Source organism: Ischnura elegans, chromosome 1, assembly GCF_921293095.1.
Source record: "Ischnura elegans chromosome 1, ioIscEleg1.1, whole genome shotgun sequence".
Lineage (NCBI taxonomy): Eukaryota > Metazoa > Arthropoda > Insecta > Odonata > Coenagrionidae > Ischnura > Ischnura elegans.
This window is the reverse complement of record NC_060246.1, coordinates 59,687,752-59,707,570: the sequence shown is the minus strand read 5'-3', so window position 1 is coordinate 59,707,570 and position 19,819 is coordinate 59,687,752. Positions and strand designations below refer to the sequence as shown.

General features: G+C 34.4%; 1 protein-coding gene across 12 annotated transcripts in view; it reads right to left on the bottom strand.

Annotated features, from left to right (window-relative positions):
- Positions 1–4,200: 4,200 nt before the first annotated feature.
- LOC124161368 (tropomodulin) overlaps positions 4,201–19,819 on the bottom strand; it is a 167,034-nt gene continuing 151,415 nt past the window's right edge. For 3 of the 12 annotated variants that reach the window (XR_006865357.1, XR_006865361.1, XR_006865364.1), the window contains exons 6-11: positions 19,544–19,698; positions 17,270–17,366; positions 15,751–15,898; positions 9,740–9,822; positions 7,694–7,745; positions 5,695–5,762 (exon numbers count right to left, since the gene is read on the bottom strand). Coding sequence is in view for 4 of the 12 variants with exons in the window: in XM_046537692.1 (XP_046393648.1) it covers positions 5,692–5,762; positions 15,751–15,898; positions 17,270–17,366; positions 19,544–19,698 (471 nt within the window). In the remaining 8 variants the exon portion in view is untranslated. Of the gene's footprint in view, positions 5,763–7,686; positions 7,746–9,739; positions 9,823–10,494; positions 10,594–11,516; positions 11,572–15,750; positions 15,899–17,269; positions 17,367–19,543; positions 19,699–19,819 lie in introns of all 12 variants that reach the window. The other 9 variants (XR_006865363.1, XR_006865362.1, XR_006865360.1 and 6 more) reach the window with 9 other exon arrangements.

Here is a 19,819-nt window from a genome sequence, read left to right as displayed (position 1 = left end):
ATTTTCATCGTAGCACAACCTCTAACGTGCGCAAAGACACTTTAATTGCCAAATATGGGGTGTCAGTGAAAGATTAGAAGTACTCTGAAAATTTATTTTATTTTGGTTGATATCTACTGAAATTCATGCCCAGCGTGAAAACAAATTGATCAATTGGATTGGAAATACTGTCATTGCAATTAAATTCTTACTAACGTAAGCATTTTTCTTCAGAAGCTAGATCTTGCCAGTGGGCAGTGGCGGCGTGTGCGTATATGCATGTTAGCAAGTGCACACCCAAAGATGAATAAATTATAAAAGAAAACTATTCCTTTGCAACGCGAAGGATAAAAGTACTGTCTGCGTATGCAAGAAACATGAGCCTCCGAACGCTACAGCTATCTCCTTTTCGAATTCACCGCTCTACAAGTGTGCGATCCCGTGGCATCATGCCGGGCGCATTTTCGGTCTGTGCGATCGCTTGAGGGTGCTCTGGCGGGACGAGGTAAGCGGGGGGGTATGTGCTGTTCAAAGGGGCGATGGGAGCAGACTCAAAACCATGCGAATGCGCACGCGCATATTTTTGGTGACTGACTAGCAGGTAGTGTAGTGGTGTAGCCGCCACCTACACTACCTACGCCCAGGATCCTAGTCCGTCTACAGAGCCATCTGTATAGCCGTTTTCTACACTACTTCCTCATAGGGTGTAAGGAAAAGAGAATGAATTTCAACTACCGTCACTTGTAAAGGTATGTTGAGAATAATTATTTTCATGCATGCTAATATTATTTCTGTTCATGCAATTTTAAGGGTAGAGTGTACCAGTGATATGTTTTGCTTGCTATGTATTCTATTACGACGAAATATGACGCTCATGGATTAGGATTAACATAATACAACTAAATCATCCTATATCTGCTCTAATGCACACCCTAGATAAATTACCACCAGCCGCCACTGCCAGTGGGAGCAAAGACTTTGTCGAGGGAGGGGAGGGGGTGGAGGGGAATTGTCTACAATTGTATGGTTTTACTGACATAATATATGTCAGCAAAGAGGAGATGAAAGTTTTCATAGGAGTCTTATTGCTATCAGGTTATAATAGGGTTCCATCCAAGCGATGCTACTGGGAAGATTCTAGGGATGTTCACAACTCAATGGTCGCTGGAGCCATGCGTAGGAATAGGTTCCTTGAGATAAGTAAATTCCTCTTCTGTGCAGATAATACGATGCCCGACATGAAAGACAAATTGTGAAAGCTTGGACCATTGATAACTAAATTTAAAGAACGTTTCAGGAGGTTTCCTACTGAGCAAAATCTCTCTTTTGACGAGAGTATGATTGAGTATTTTGGTATCCATCCTTGCAAGCAATTTATTCAGGGGAAGCCAATCCGATTTGGTTACAAGGTCTGGTGTTTGAATACTCCTAGTGGATACTTCGTTGATTTTGACATTTATCAAGGTAAAAACCCCCATTCAAACCAGTATATGAAAGAGATTTTGAAAGAAAGTGTGCTGCACCTTTGCTTTCAATGTTAGATGATCTCCCACCCGAAAAACAAGAATTACCATTTCGGCTTTATTTTGATAACTTATTTACAGGCATGAACCTTCTCTCTCATTTAAATTCCCGTGGATATGGTGCAACTGGCACTCATAGAGAGAATAGATTACCCAAAGATTGTCCTTTGGAAGGAAGTAAATTGGATAAAAAGCCTAATAGAGGAACATACGAGTATTCTAAAAGTGATGCTGATGAAGTTGTAATGGCAAGGTGGGTGAATAATTCTGTAGTCACCATAGCATCGACTTGTCATGGTCACCCATAAAAAAAATTGAGCGTCACAGCAGAGTAGAAAAGGGGAGAAAGAAAGTGGCCCAGCCAAATATGTTCTGGGAATATAATATAAATATGGATGGCACGGATCGCATGGACCGAAATTTTAGAATTTCTATTTGTGGGAAAAAATGGTGATGGAGTATTTTTTCTTGACTGTTGGATGTAGCTGTGCACAATGCTTGGCAGCTAAAGCAAAAATCTGGTCACTGCTTGTCACAATTAAGAGTTCAGGCATGCAATAGTGCAAACATACCTCACCTAATATCGATGTGAAGCCAAGTATAGCCAACGCATAACATCATTCTCAACATAGGCGGCCAGTAATATACGCTACCATGGTAAAGATCACTTAGTTCCGGTAATACCAAATAAAGGACGACATTGCTGTGCTGGAGATATTGCCCTTCTGTCATCCGCACTGAATGCGTTAAACGTAATGGAGGACTGTGCAACTATTGCTTTTCTATTTACCATTCGAAGTAGTATACACTGGAGTTCAATGATGCATATTTCCTTATATTTTATGTTATATTACACTTATTTGAAAATATTCTCAAAAAACAAATATGTACCTATTAATTCAATGTGTTTTCTAAAGCTCGGGAAATTTATTTTTTTTGTTTAATTGTTTTATTTATTTGCCATGTAAAAGTATAATTTCAATGTACCCTTCAATTAATCCATTAGTTATGTTAATTTAAGGTTCTGTAATTTTATATCTCTTCTGACGAAAGCTTTATATAAATTTTAAAATGATTTTAAAAAATTGTGTATTTTTGTTTGCATGTTAACATTTATGAAATAACATTGGCAAAGTCCAGCTAATTTGTTCATTTAAAACATTACACTTTTTAAAGGATAAATCATGAAGCGCGGAAAAAGAAACACTAAAAATATTTTTTTTTTAATTTTTAATAACAGCTGTAAAATTAAAAAAAAGTCAAATATGCACATACTATGTTTTGTGCAAAGTAAATATGTATTTCGAAATGTTTTTGACCATTGAAATGAACCCTGTAGCAAAAATTAGAAGTAAGCTTGTTTTGTAAGGGGAAATAATAATTTGCACCAAAAGATAACGGATCCGCCCAATGTGACATTTATGTCACACCCTGTATCTCGGAAATTATTCACTCGATCGATGAAATATTTTCAGAATGTAGTAAAAAATAGGTCCTTATCATTGTCGAATCATATCAAGTATTAATCTTTTAAAAAACATTTTGGGCGGATCCAGATTAATTAGAATTTACTCAATTTAAATTAAATCTACAGATGCTTCTCCTACATTCAAGCAGCTTATTACCAATGGGTTATAAAGTGGCACCATAAATTCTAAAAAATTTAAGTGGCAAAACGAGGTTGACATAAGATTTGATAAAATGGACAAAATACTATATTTTTGAGACAACCATAACTTCTACAGCTTATTTTTTTCGGTGAATGTAAGTATTATCTCCAAGATACTAAAATTTACACTCAAAACATAAATTTCACAATTACAAATAGCAGTAAGATTTTAAAAAATAAGAAAACTCTACTTGCAGTACTATATTGTGTCCATATCATTGTTCCCTCTCTTCCTGAAGTGTGTTCCTCTCCTCTGGAAATTATGAATTATAGACAGAAAGGATGAAGAAATATATTTACAAAACCAATGGTGACAGAAAAAGAAAATGAGCCACCAAAATATTAAATAATTTCTTAAATTTAAAAAACTCCAGCGACGCATATAACCTAACGCATATAACGAATATAAACCTTTGGGTTGAAAGACAAACAAATCAAAATAGATTCATAAAACTTTGAAAGACTCTTGTGTTGACCACCTAGAATTCCATCAAGTAATAACAGAATAATTATACTTGAAGGCATATCAGTTCTTTTATTCCAGCATAATTAATATAACACCAAATGGAAAATGAGGCTTGATCACAACCATCCAATTTCGTGGAAACAATTGCAGGACATTAAGTTTGCTGGATGGAAGAAAATTTCCCCAAAAAAAAAAGGGAAAATCTATTACATACTGTAATTGTTAAAAGCAAGGCAAGATTGCATTCCTCTTTAAGCCATTCATATTTTTTATACACCGATGACTCAGCTGATGTAGATTTAATACAAAAGCAGAAGTTCTTTCTCTCAGAAGAAATAAGTTTTTTCAGCAAATGTCAATAGCACTGTCAAATCAACATTCCCTGGATTAACATGAAGTGGACCTAAGGCCGCACATTCAAGAGCGACATACGAGCCACACTAAAAAAAAGATATTTGCAGAGAAAAAAATGCCTACACTAGATACAAATACATCATAATTCTACATAAAGAGAGGAATAAAATTTATCACTAGATTAAAAGAAAAGGCTTGAACACAAAGCATCCTTGATTCAAGAAAGATATTTATTTCTTTTCATGTGTAATTTCTTATACAGATACTCCAAGATTTATGATATTACACACATGTTGCTGAGAAAACTAATTGGCCCAGAGATAAATAAAAAAGTGCTTCACTTATACTTAATGGAGTAGCTTTTGTGAATGAATATAATCTTTCCTAATTACTGGTCTCTACTGATGCTTATACCTATGATATATATTTATATAACAGGAGAGCAGAAAAGACTAAAAGAATATAAAACCAGTATGTACAAAGTATAATTGATATAGCATCTCTGTCTCATTTGCTTGTTACACAAATTTATATCACGTACTTAAAAGCTGCATTAACAAACAATATTCTATCCTGATGACTTTACAATACTTACAGGATTTGTACAATGATGGAACAGTCAATTACTTTCTGTTCCAATTAATTTTTCCAACAATCCTAGCTCCGAATAAAATTTGAGGCTGAGATCGCAAAATGCATTTCTTGTTAAAAACATACAACAGACTTCCTAAAATGATAACCTCCACTTTTTTTACATACAAATCTCTGCCTCCACAAGCAATAGTGTTCATTAATTTCAAATTCATAAAAAAAGACATCACTAAAGAGATTCAACGATTAAATTACTATTTATAAAAGCCATGGCATTTAATTTTGTAATCTGAAAACATTACACACTTGCACACAATGTGCACACACATTCACACAAGAGCACTACTGAGTTATGCACCACAGACATTTTTGGGTAATTTCAGCACAGGTAATTGCTGCTGTCGGCAACCGGTCGTAATTCACCTAGTTTGCTCCCATTTCTTTCGTGGCAAATTATTCCTAACAGCAGTAGCACATTTAGCACCAGCCAATACAACATTCGGGACGATGAGAAGATAGAAAAAAATCTTGCCGGAAAGTTACTGGGTAAATTCTACAAAATAGGCTATATTTGCCAGGAATAAATGGCACTTGCATCACCCACCTGAGCCAGCAGGCACAGGAGTCACCTAATAATACCACAGTGCAAACACAAAAGTTTTTAACTTCAATAGCACGAGACTGTTTGCTGCTTATGGCAGTGAAGACAATTGAATGACACATTTGATACATGGATTAGCACCAAAATTACAAGTGCCAAAGTACACCAAAGAGACAGTTATAATTGGAGTTTTCTTTTGAAGAACACTGCTTAAAGAGAGATGAAAAAAAGCTCCCAAACGTTGTGATAATGTAGTTTAAGGTATGCATATTTTAATTTATGTATACATATCCATATATATTTTTTTATATAGCTCTTTGATAATATAACTATACTTTCGTGACTGCAGACAGCTAAGTCCAACAATTGCTGACATGACAAAAATGTTCATTGACCAGCACTCGGCACCACTTTTTCATTTCATCCAAGGTGATTTTAAAAAGGAGGGTGAGGTAGGGGAAAACAAGAGAGAAGAGTGAAAAGATGAGGTGAAGAGTGCAGCGAGTGGTTATTTCCTGGTCGGCATCACCCAGCCAATGGTGTAGTTGCGGGAGGAACGACCCATTCGACGCAGGCGGTCTGAAAGTTGATAAAACCAAGGAGAGGCACGTCCACGGCAAGGGAGGGAGGGAAGGATGAGTCAGACTTTTACACTGAACGACAGAAGTGCATCTACAGCTACATAATAAATAAGCTCATTAGCCAGCTAATTAATATTAATAAGCAAATTTCCCAAGCCCAGCCACCATAATTTCAAAGACAACAGAAAAAAACCAATTAACTTTCCTCAATTAAACAGATAAAAAAGGATAAGATCTAAAATTTATTTGAATGAAATTACAACTAATGTTACACATTTATAGATAAGAGTGAAAAATAATTAGATAGCCTAAGTACTATAATATACATACGTAAATCTACACATTAAGCAAACTATTTTACATACGAATAGAGGCTCTAATGACCATGCAGGAAAACTTACGCTACCTCGACAACCGTAAGTAAAATTTACTTTCAAATAATAACTAATTAAATGTAGGTCATAATCGATTTCTTGATAACCGAAATAAAACCTCACCCTGAGGCAAGTCACCAAGGTCAAACTATGAACTTATTTTGACAGAATATAGTATGCATTTCACATTAACAGCATCACAATATGTGAAAAACTTCAGCTTCAAGAAAAGTAATATAACCTGAATACTGCTTTCCTTCCATACTAACACTTTCAGTAAAATTGAAACAGGATGGCCTTACACCAAGGATTTTTTATGGTTCCTAAGCATCAAAGACAATATAGGAATTCTCCCAATGAATGGCTGCTAATCACTGAAATCATCTTCAAAACACCCAGAAATCCAGCTCAAGGACCACAGAGATCGAGGAGTCTTTAAATAATCATTAACACAAAGGCAGCCACTGAAGAATGAATCATCCTGTTGAATGCCTCAAACAAATTCTTCCCTGATTTGCAAATAAATACATGGCAAAGAATAAAACTTAAGTGGTCTTGCAGACCTTCACAGGCATATATACCTTGAACACTTAAAAAATAATTTAGTGCCTTCATTGGTATGTTACTTATAATTTAGTTGCTAAAACATAGGATTCCCTGGGAGATACAATTTAAATTACCATTTACATATATATACAAAGGAAATACATTGTACATGCTTTCAACATGAATATTCACTTTTCCAGGCCATGTTAATCATGATATTCAAGAGAGCTGAGAGTACATCTATGCATGCAGATGCAAAATTAGATTTAAACTAACATGAAATAGTCAATAACAGCCAAAGAAAAATGTTCAAAAATAAAAATAATCAATGAACATAATAAAATTTTGACAGACAGAATTTTGATAGTTCATTATTTAAAATGTTCACTTAAAACAAAGATACACTTCATCATACACCATATAAGATGTGAACACTGACCTCAATTGTGTCTGGTTCATGCATGCATACCATTACTATCTATATTACTACATAACATAGTGAGTATTTAGATGAAGAAATGCACATGCTAAGCCAGTGATATTAAGTATGCCTAAATTTATGCAAAACTACAGAAAGTCCTCATGGTAAACCAATTTTAGGATGGAGATGGGAAAAGATACAGAAGAATATATATTCAATAGAATTGTATAATCCAACAATAGAAAAGGGCTGGAGATTTTTTAAAATAAAAAAATCACTGAGGAACCCAAAATAAATTTTGCTGGCCACAAAAAAAAAAAAAAACTACCAACCTTAGCAATGATTTACTCATGAGGTCTTCTCAAAGATTAGAGGATGAACAACAATTTGCCATAAATATCTTATGCAAATAAATTAGTACCCTATTTCTCCCCAAAAATTCCATTACTGAATCGCTAAAGTTCAAATAAGCAAGCATTCCATTAAGATAAAAAGCGATCTAGACTACCCTCGTCTTAATCAACCACCAATATCAATTATTTATCCTTATAAGTTAGAGAAACAGGAAGAAATTATACTACCACCTACGGAGAGATTTTGTCACACTACGAGCTTGTTGCTCCAACCCGATTGAGGCGTGCTGGAAAGCAAAGAAAACAAGGGAAACATTCGATTCACTCAAGTTTCATTAGGTTCACATAGCCCTACTTATAACATTATAAAATGCTAAAAATGTCATCAACAAAGGTTCAGTTCTCCATGAATCTTATTTTGAGATCAACATAAAATAAAAAAACAATCAGAGACACTTGGGTCCACTACAATTAATTGTACATTTCATGGTTAATATGAGTTCAAAATAATTAAAGAGTAATTCTTGACATTTTATATATAGTTTAAATGAATTTTATATTCATTTATAAAAAATTCTTTGTGCTATAAAAATTATTATTGTAGCATATATAAAATTAAATACCTGAAAGCATGCAAAATTTTTATCAGATACAGAATTTGAACGGCCAAACGAGGCAGACATGCTTGTTATTCAAAAATGGTCGCAATGATGCATTGAATTATTTGTTAGTCATCAATTAAACATTTATTTCACATCCAGCATTTCAATATGTAACATTTATAATAAAAACAATGCTTTGGGAATTCAGCGGAGGGCATCTCACAACTTGAAATCATTGACGTCAGAGCGCAACTCAAGTCACCAATGACCTCCTCCAGGAGTAGTTTGAGCTGGAGAGAGCAAATCAAGCAAACACACTGCTCTCTGTCCAGCTATAAACGGATTTCACAGAGTTTGCTGGGTAAGAAACTGGACCAAACCATGCAACAAACCATGTTTAGGTATCAGACTTTCAAATCATTCACAAGTATTACAATTGAGAGATACATCCATTTCAAAACGCATTGTCTACACAAACAACACAAGTATTGGAAGACGAAAGTGACAATTAACATGGTAAATCAAATGCATCTGTAACCTGTGTATCTGTGACCAATTAATATTAAGCTTTGAAGACAGTGTCATTCAGTCTCAATGGATTCATGTAATGAGATATGGTATCTTCTGAATATCTGACATTCTGGAAATAATCCTAGAGTACCATTCAATAAATAATGTGTGACTCAATCATCACCTGAGTGATCTGATAAATATGAATTATAGTATCTCTATATGTGTACAGCATGTAGGGTAGCAGTATGAAGTTTCCACAACAGTTTGTGCGAAATAAAAATAAACATGATGTAATTTTAGGTCGATTATATATTAACTATGATTAACCGGCTTGTAGCAATATATTTATGTACGTGAACAGCATGCAATTTTAATCAACACAATGAAAAAACAAATGTAGATGTAGATCTGGAAAGGTGCTGATTTTTCCCACGTGATATCATTTACATGGTATACACAAGTAGAAAATCTATTAAAAATACTTTTCAGTGGTACAAAAAACAATATTCATTCCAATAGACTCCCTATATTAGTGGCTAGGTATTGAAATAAAAGCTATTAAGGCTAGGCACGAGCAAAATGATTTTGTTATTGAGTTAATTATGCCATTAATTACGAAGTTATAAGGCATGTGCGAGCAAAGAATACTCCAACTGCAAGAGCTAGTTGGGAAGGATTGCCTGGACCATTGTCGATCGGTTTAAATGAATAACCCAGTTTCCCAAACACAAAAATGTATGTTTATTCTGCTGGAACAGGAATTTTACTTCTGCAGTGTTCAAATCATGAAAATTTGTGTTGGGGGTACAAGGCCACACACGAAATGCCTCACTTCCCATGGTTCTCAAGGGGTAAGTAAAACAGTAATCACAATGACATCCTAAAATTCAATGATATGTAGTAGCAAGGTATGGTTAGACCTGTAAAGGAATGTTACGAAACTTTGAAATGGGTGTAACATCAGATCAAGGGACAATCATATCCAAAGATGGCTGTGGCCCTGAAACAATCCATCCCGCAGGTGAATGCAGCCAAAACACATCCAATGTAGTGCGTAACATGCCTGTTATAGAGTGCATGCCACTTTCTCCATCTCCGTCTCTTTCTCGACGGTGCCTCATTGGCATCATATCACTTGAAAGTAACCGGAGGTTTTCATAGTATACCTTTTTCAATTACGTGAACACAGTTTTCTTGCGAAGGCTGTTAAAGAATCTGCAGCCGAGCCGCAAGGTAATATCTTTCCGTACTGCAGGAAATGAAATGGACATGAAATGATAGTATTTGTGTGTGTACATATGACCACTACAATGAGACAAAGGATTTTAATACTTAAACTATCAGGGAATGGTACAGTAACAAACGGTAGAGTAGGAGATTTCAGTATGTTGCCTAGTTCTCAGGGACATTAAAACAGTTTGAAAAGACCTGACATGAGAGCATTCCCAGACAATTATGACCACCTTGAGTACACGAGACATTGAACAACAGAGGGTTACACCATTTTCAGTCAATACAGATGCACTCAAAATGTATCAGGGGGAATCAAAAAATAATACCACAACAATACCATCTCTTTTGAACAGGAAACTCACAGGGGAAAAAAAGACATCCAACCACCTAAGGCTTTTTTGACAAAATGCTCAAAAAAATATCCAAGTGTTGAGTAACTCCAATGCAAAAAATTATATGGATGGAAAGCCTACATAAAAATATTTGCAAGCTGGGCTGATGTCAATTGACAAATTAGTCACAAACAGAGTTTCCCTTGGTTTTCTGAGTTCAATCGAGATACAGGGGACACAGTGAGCAACAAATGTTCCGACTAGGTAGGGACCTGAGACAACTGCGGAGGTAGCATACCACTAGGCACTAATGTAAAAAAAATGTACTGCTTGTGTGCATCTGACTCAGTACTCACACTTTACCACATTTGTTGTTTTTATCTATTACTTTTTCCCCACGATCTTAAAAGATGAGCCGCCACCAAGGCGAATGTTGAACCTTGCACTAGTTCTTCCTAGGAAAGATGAAGGCAAGGGAGAGCAAGATAATTGGATGAATTTGGGGAGAAGAGGTTCCATGTGAATAAGAAATAAAGAATGGTGAAAGGAGAGGATGGTTTCATGAAAAAGAAAAAAAAGAAGAAAGTAAAAAGAACAAAAAGCAGCCAGTAAAAATGGCTTAAATTAATGAGAGAATAGAGAATTGATTGCTTGATACGAGCTTTGCCTTTACTCAGAATATTGAATGCCAATATTAGGTTGGTAAATAATGCTGTTTTCATAGATAAAAAAATCTGCCAGGATAAAAACTTACTAAGCCCATTCCAAATCAAGATTAGAATGATTTTTAAGCTTCAATGGCCTTCAATTTCCTTTCAAGATTAAGCACATAACACAGAATTATTAAAGCAAGTTTTAATTGTTAAAGAGTTAAAAGCAAAAGCATTATTTACTTCAGCATTGAAGCAAGAGGCAGAAAACAGCTACAGAAATAGTGCCATGATGGTATATTTTAAGCAGTACTATTTAAATTCAACAAGTTTAGGTATGAACGAATAACTGATTTAAGAAATATTTTTACAAAAGATGACAGTACCTCATAAAGCTTTCCAAATGATTGGACAAATAAAGATCCTAAGCACAGTCAAACTTTTAAGAAATAAATTTTAAAAAGACACCATTTTAGTAAAAAAAACTTGACATATCTACCACTCCTTCATAAATTACCAATCATAGGTAACATTTTACTACCATTAATTAAACCACCATTTTAAATCACCACACATCACAAATTACGACTCATCATATTAGGAGACCCTAAAATTTTACAAACATTTATTTATACACCGAAGAGTAAAATCACTCCATAGTTTGATGGTTAGAATTATTACAAGCAGTCAAAATTATTTGAAAATAATTTTAATTAGACAATACGTACTCTTTAATTTGGTTTAAAGAACAAAATCAGTTTCTCGGATGTTGATTTATAGGGCCTAAAAATACATAATAATAATGTAACTTATTTTATAAACTTGGTTCACAGTTGTTAAGAACTGAATTAATTATGATAATAAAATTACATGTTAATGAAATTATTCAATACATATCTTCTCAAGTTTTCACCAGCCTATGCCATGAAAGGACAATGGAAGTTGGAAAGTTACGAGGAAATGAGATTGACTTCTCATTATACATAATACCGCTTAGTTCACGGTAGTAATGGTATGAAAATTTTTCCTACAGTCAGGTTTCATATAAATTATGGACAAAGTGGAGGGCCTATTGCATAAGAATTTCATATCAAGACCGGAGAAGATATTTTTTATCATGTAAGTTATTTTTTCAAGCACGAAGACGGAGTCAAATAATGGATGGACAATATCAGACAAATGAACTGCCATACAAAAACAGACTGGATAACACAGTAGAAAATAATGAGGTGTACACAATGAAATGTGCTTCTATAGTCACTAATGCTCAAGCAAGCACACTGCCTATCACATGATATTTTCCATAAGCAGGTGGGCTGCTGTGAGAATATTCATCAAGGGAAAAATTCGACAAAGATGATTGCTTATAATGAATACCCTCAACTCATCCCAGCATACAGTAGATTCTCGGTAATTGATTGTTCAATTAATGATTACCCCCCTTTAATTTCCCATGCCAAGGCCTTCTAACACTCCTACATTATATCCACCACTTCCCCATCTGAAAACACTGTTTTTACTACGGAATATTTAAAAATCAAACAGATATAGCATGGAGCAGAGAAAATGGTAAAAACTTATAAGAAAGTGATCATGAATTGTTTGTATGCTGCGAGAATATTATCATAGGAAAAATTTGATTACCAATATCTCCCTTGATTATATATTTGGGAAGTACTCTTTATCTTTCTGACAGAAAATAATTGAAGCTTCAATGCTTTTGAGAAGACAGTCAACAATATTTTTCAGGATACAGCGAAGATGTTAGGAAAAATTGTTTAGCACTTAAGAGGTGGCGCCAACATAGGTGACCACACAGCCTGGTTGGCAGCCTACATGAGAGTTCAGTCATCTACATGTCAAATTAATGCTTAACAGATACAGGGTGCTTTCTCGGCGAAGCATAATTAAAATTTTTGGAAACTGACTCACATCATTTAGTTCATGAGCTAACCTGAGGATGCTGATTCACAGGAAGACGGAATTAAAATATTTATAAGGGAATGATAATATATAAAATTACACATAATAGTGAACATTCTGATTGCAAATGCAAACCTAACCTAGAGACATTTATCATAGCAAGATATACTTATTCTTGTGATCTAATGAGTCATTTTAATTATCCACTTCATAGAGAAAAACTGACCCAGAATACTATTGGCCCCAAAAGTATGTATCGAGATCCCGAGTAGCATCATTTAGCCCATGAGTTATACATTTTCATGCCTCAAGAAATGTTTTGAAAGAGAGAATGAGCCAACCACCAACTTAAAGTCATTCAAAAAATGTAAAGCAAAATGGGATAAAATGAAAACAGTGGATGAATAAGATGACTGGAAAGGCTTTTAAGGTCCTTTCTAAGGTTTACAAGTTATGCCTCATTTCTTCCAGCCACCCTCTGCCAGACACCCTTGATAGGTTCAGTCGAAAAAGTCAAAGATTTAAAGGAAGCCTTAAAAGCATTTCTGGTCATCTTTTCATATACCATAGAGGATCATTCAGTTTATTAAAGAACATAAGCAACTCATCATACTCGTAAACTTAAAAATTCATATGCTGATGAAATCTCAGGATCTTCAAATATCTTACTTCATCATAACATATTAAACACTTGGGAATTTATAAAACGCCACTGAAAGGAGTAAAATTATTTCATACACCTAAATTTTCATATCTTGGTTAGATATGTATAGGACTGTGGGAATAACTGTGGGAATGATCAAATGACAAAAATAGACCACGGCATAAGAATAGTTGCTTGCAATAGTTGAGCAAACTCCTAACGTTGCTCTTAAATAGGATTATACCAAGAACCATGAGGATTTGTTCAGTGTATTTCTTAAGTCAAAAATATAGGCAGCCGCTTTGAAAAATGTTTACTGGTTTCAGTAACAATTCCAATGTATTCATCAACACTTAAGACGATAAAATTTATCCACTAGAATAATATAGGTACTTCAATAACTGATACATAATTGAATTACTTCCTGATCAGAGAGTCGACAAAAGAGCAAGAGTACTAAATTTAAAGGTGACAAAAATATAATGATCCTGAAAATATTATTCAGTACTAGGTAATTTTTGTTTCTATTGCTTCATTTATACAGTATTCAAACATTAAAATTACACAGAAATCTTGTCATTGAAAATAAAATTGATGCAACATATGACAACAGGTATGATTGATTCTGCACAAAGCCTTTGAGCAGCAATGTAAATTACATAAACCACCATGTTAAGTACTTTAAAAGTCCATTATTATTGTTACTCATATTGAGCCAACCCATTCATCTCATGGGAAATGGAGATTTAACTCAAACACTACTAAAAAGCTGCAGCTAAAATAACCCTTGGTCATTTGTAGCACCAACTGAGCCAGCTATGGCTATAGCAAGTGGGGAAGAAGAAGTGGGGTTGAAATATATATGTCAATGGGATCGCACCCCTTAAATAGTTATCGGGTATACTCTTACATTTTTAAAATAAATTCCTCCATTTAACCCTTTCACTGCTGTTCAATCTCCGGAAACCTTCTCCTCACATGCGGCGAAAATGTTAAAATGCGTCTCCTGGGCCCATGGAGCAGGTACTTCCAGGATGGGTGTGGTACACCCTCCGAAGGGTCACTAATCCCCGACCCTATCCTCGACGATCTCACCCTCGCAGGACCGTCTCATCGGCCCTACCAGCGGGGGCCCTACCTCCGGAAAAGTGACCGCTCTGACTGCAATTTGAAAATCAATCAATCAATCCGATCATCGAAATATGATAGTTTTCATCGCACTCCTGCCAATCAAGCAATCAAGTACGTCTTTGAACCGTGTCTCTGCGATAAAAAATAACGATTTTGTTAACTTTGCAACAAAACGTGGCTGCGGACCACCGGAAAATGGCCATTATATCAAAGTTAACAAAATCATTATTTTTCATCGCAGAAACACGGTTCAAAGACGTACTTTATTGCTTGATTGGCAGGAGTGCGATGAAAACAATCATATTGTGATGATCGGATTGATTGATTGATTTTCAAATTGCAGTCAGAGCGGTCACTTTTCCGGAGGTAGGGCCCCCGCTGGTAGGGCCGATGAGACGGTCTTGCGTGGGTGAGTTCGTCGAGGAAAGGGTCCTGGATTAGTGGGTCCCTTCAAAGTGCTTCAGCGAAAGTGCTGACCGCATGGCAGGGAGGAAGAAAAAGTACGTCCACCGCAGTCTGTCGTGCGGACGTACTAGGTACGTCCACAGCAGTGAAAGGGTTAAAAATATCTCGAAAAAGCTGAGAACATGGCATTTTGGATAAGAATAAACACTGATTACCAGACACTTAAAAAAACCAATTTGATTATAATCAAAGGGAAACAGTAAATAGTGGTGTAGTTCCTTAAAAGAAATTCATTAATGGATTCTATGTAGACCCCAAAATTTCTCTTGAATTGTTATTTAATTGATAATTAAAAGATTTATTTCCTTGAGTAATGTTAAGAAGTGTTTAGTTATTGATTTTCAACTTCAAGATAATGACTGGACTTTGCAGAGATTTTACAATGAAAATTCGATTAAACCTAAGAAAGGGAATCCCTACACCAAGTGGAGACTTAACATGTTTGTTGATGCTAATGACTTTTCAGCAGAAACCAGAAATACCTCTGCTGACAGCATGTACAAAGATAGTTAGCATAGTTATCTACAGCTTAAGGAAAAAGAAGGTGCATTTGTGCAGCCAATCTAGCCTTCAAGGTGTGTGTTTATCATTGAATCAAAAAATTCCAGCAAGATGAGCAAGCAAAATTCAAAAAAATAAAATGATAAATGATAATGAGATGAAATGAAAGAACAGTGAAGAACCAAATGAAAGAATAAAAAGAAATCATAACATATATAATTCAACTGCATGTTTTATATGCAGTGGGTTACATGATATTTCTGGGAGGGAATATAAAAATAAGTTTCTGTTCAACTCACTCCTATCCAAATTCCGCTGGAGATGTGCAGCAATGCGATGCCGAGCATCATTATACTCCAGGTGGAGGCCAAGGCGGAGGATTGTAGGATTTTGTTCAATAAGACCAGTTATTTCCATTTCAATTTTATTCCCCAGCACTTGAGATCGCTGCAAGCAAGGGAAAAGAATTCAAGTATTTTTTTAACTTTAGAGTTAGAATAACCATTCAAAGCAGAGGCTTAACTAAGAATATGCTTTGGGGGGAATGAAGGGGCCTGATGTGGGGGCCACCGCTCAGGCAAGGGGGGTTATGGGAAAATTTATGAAAAAAGATGCCTAGAAGTACATTTTACATCACTTTGGCACTTAAAATTTATCTCGACGCAGATGCAGTTATTACATGTCAAAACTAGAGAAAAGTTTTAAATATTTTTTTAATTTCTCTAAGGCTAATTTGGGGGGGGGGGGGGGGAATCTATACCCTTATCCCCCCCTTAGTTACGCCACTGATTCAAAGGTTTATGCTATTCACGTAATATATATATTGAACACATATCGATGGCTGAGTTCTCACAACACGTATCTCAAAAATAGCAAATTTTCAGGAGATCAAAAACAAAAACAATTTATTTTTTTAATTGTATATAATTTAAATTGAAATTAAAAACAAAAAATACGTACAAATGAAAAAAAAGCATACATTTGCAAATAAAGAGTTGTTTTTTGCTTGAATTTTATTTTTTACTAACAGCATAATCTCTGACCGGCCAAATTTTGAGATACGCATTGTTGGAACTTAACCATCGATATATAATATATGGTCTAACACCTTATAGGTAATGTTATGTAAAAGCATTTCAAATGCACAGGCAATGAAAACTAATTGCAATCATTATGCATTTTTGAAATGAAAAATACATTTTAAATTTGTCAACAAATTTGTTTTTTTTTTCTTTAAGATTGGTGACTGAAGAAATCTTCCAAAATTAATCAAGAGTTTTTCTTCAACTACTCATCGCCTTATGCAATACTAGAGCAGACGTTCAAGTAAAGTTGAAACATTCCTCGAAAGCAAGTAAAGAAACTAATTATGCTTCATGAATGGAATTCCAATGGAAATAATAAGCATTGCATTTCCCTGCATTAAAATATGATAATCCCAGTGTTTTTGCATCCAATTTCATTTCTTATAAAGATAACAAAAAACATCAAAGGAGGGTCAAACTAATGTGCCAATAAACCACACATTGATGATAGGGTATGATATGATGGTATGATATGATGATATGATAGACTGTACATAGTATCAACTGACAACAAACATAAACTTAGGAAATATTTTCCAGGAATTTAATTTTTTGCTTACAAGAGCAGTATTCAAAATCAACGCTTAAAAAAATCAATCCAGTTTAAATATGTACATGAAAATGCCAAACATCAAATTCTTATGAGGAATTTCAAAAATATAGAAAGGCAGATCTTTAACTGTTAAATAAACTACACAATTAAAAGAAACCACTTTCCAGAAATTATACTTACTTGATTTGATGCTCTGAATTCTTCTATGGATTTTGTGGTAAGAAGGGATTTTACAAGCCTAACGACCACAGGAGGGCTGATAAAATTAGTCTCAACACTAGAAAAAGATAGATACAAATACCATGAAAAATGAGAACAGCTTGTCTCATTTACATAGACATTGATAGAAAATTATAAATAGAGGGGGAAAATAAAACATTCACACCATCACCTTTAAAAATACCGAATAACTTCTATCTTTTGACATAAAAGACATAGTGTCAGCATAAAGTTTCACTTAGAACTGTGGAAAGTACAGCAGTAAACACAAAGGATTCATACAACCCCTTCTCATAAAAGGATAAATTTGTTACACCACTAAATATAAGAATTGACTGAAGACAATTATCACATAAAAACTTTACAGAATATAATTAATTAAATTACATTTTTTGAAAAGTCGGTGAGAAGAAAGGTAAATATACTTTCTATAGCTGAGAGAAAATCAGCTTGTCAGTAAGATATGCAATAGAGAAATATAGATGAATTCAACAAATGACAATGCAAGCATGGGTGAAAATTCACAGAGTTCAAACAAGATTTAGGTGAAGAGATGACATTGAAATATTACCAACAAAATTTGTGTGGAATTGCAATGCCAATGGCATTTTTTTCATAGGACTCTTTTACTATGACTTACAACATTTTGCTTAAAAAATAACTACCACTAATGGGATGGCCCCTTAGATTTTTAGCCACTTCAAGTGAATCGCTAGAGGGGGCTAAACTCAACGAGTGTCTTATACTGGGATCTGGGATCATACACCAAGACTATGCTAAAAACACATACAAAAGGAAAAGAAAAAATACTGTTCAAGAATGCAAAAAAAAATTTTTCTGCATCATTTAACCTTTTTAGTGTGGCAGGCCGATATATCAGCTTTTGCCGTCGGGCGAAAAGTGCGGCAGGCCGATAAATTTATTCTTACGTAGTAGATTAATTAATTTGCAATAACTATTTATATTGATATATTTTATTTCATTAAACGTAAAAATATTTTGTCAATACTAACCAGTTTAACCTCAATAATAAAAAAAACCACTTGTGGATATGTAATAATAGCTTTGTATTGTTCTCTTTTCCTAGTTGCTACATTCAATGAAAATACCCTCCATATTTCTCACCAGTATCCTAGGAAGAAGGATAGCACTAAGAGGGTTAAAATAAAGACAGTTAAATTTTTGCTTCATGATGTGCAGGATTTATATACCTCACAAGCTTTGATTTTCTAAGAACATTTTTCAGTCTTTCGAGTCAAAAACACATTTTTCATCGACTTTTGAAAATCCTCTCATTTGACAATGAAATAAAAAATGGCATTAAATTTGAAAATAGCCTCATACAATATAATATTAATAAGGTATCTGCATGGCATAATAACAGAAAAATCAATCAATCATAAAAAATCTCAGTTAAATCATGGATTTATTCAAACGATTATTACATTTTTTTGAAAAGTGCAATCAATCTACTTTAACCAAATGAAAATTAATCATAAAGTATTTCTGAATTCGAGAAATAAATATCTGGGAATCATATTAACTCCAGCAATAATTGACCTAAAGGTAGGTACCAGCAGTTTAGCTACCTATGTTTCTGAACTTTTGTTTCAGAATTGACTGAAGCACATAAATTGATTTTCTTAAATTTGATCCCATCAGAAGATAATATAAAATGCTTAAATAACCAATATTATCTGACAAACTTCAAAATTCCCAGGCTTATTGGCATTTCGTCACCCAATATTACTGACTCTTCGTGTGAAGTATGTCATTTTTTTAGACGAATTAATTATTACAATTAAACTCTGTAGAGGATTGAAATAAAGTACATAATTAAATTTATAGTTTAATGTAAACAGATGAAGATTAAATATCCACTCATGAGCATGTTAAAAAGCATTGCCCCAAACAGTTGCTGATTGGTTTCACAACAAAAGCATTGATTTTTGCACAGGAATAAGGTCATTAGTTAGACGACTCTTTTGACTGTACCCTAAAATAACTGAATTAGCTTAATTCACTGCTGGAGGTGTAGAAGTCTGAAGTTTATAGGAAAAGAAACCTTATGTAAGCATTTACGCTGATGTCATTTCACACTTTGACTACAAAAAACAGCCCTGGGGCTTATCAATAATTAAATGATATCACACTGAGGGAATACCATTCCAAAGTAGAAAGAGACACCCTTGACCCTCAAATAAAATTATAAAAAGCCAAAAATAATTAACTTACTTTATTACTCTTAATGTGCTGTTAAGCTCAAGAGCATCAGCAAGTTTCAAAGCCAATCTGTCAGTCATTCCTGTATTGGCCAGGCTTAATGTTTCCAAATGAGTGCTTGTGCTGAGAGCATCAAATAAATGTTCAAACTTCTCATCTGAAATATTCTGAAATAGAATAATAAAAAGAGAAATACATTGATAAGTGAAATGATGATTGCGCAAGAGAGATCTTTCTAAAGGTACAATAGTAAATAGATAAACTTATGGATGAATTACCTGCATTCCG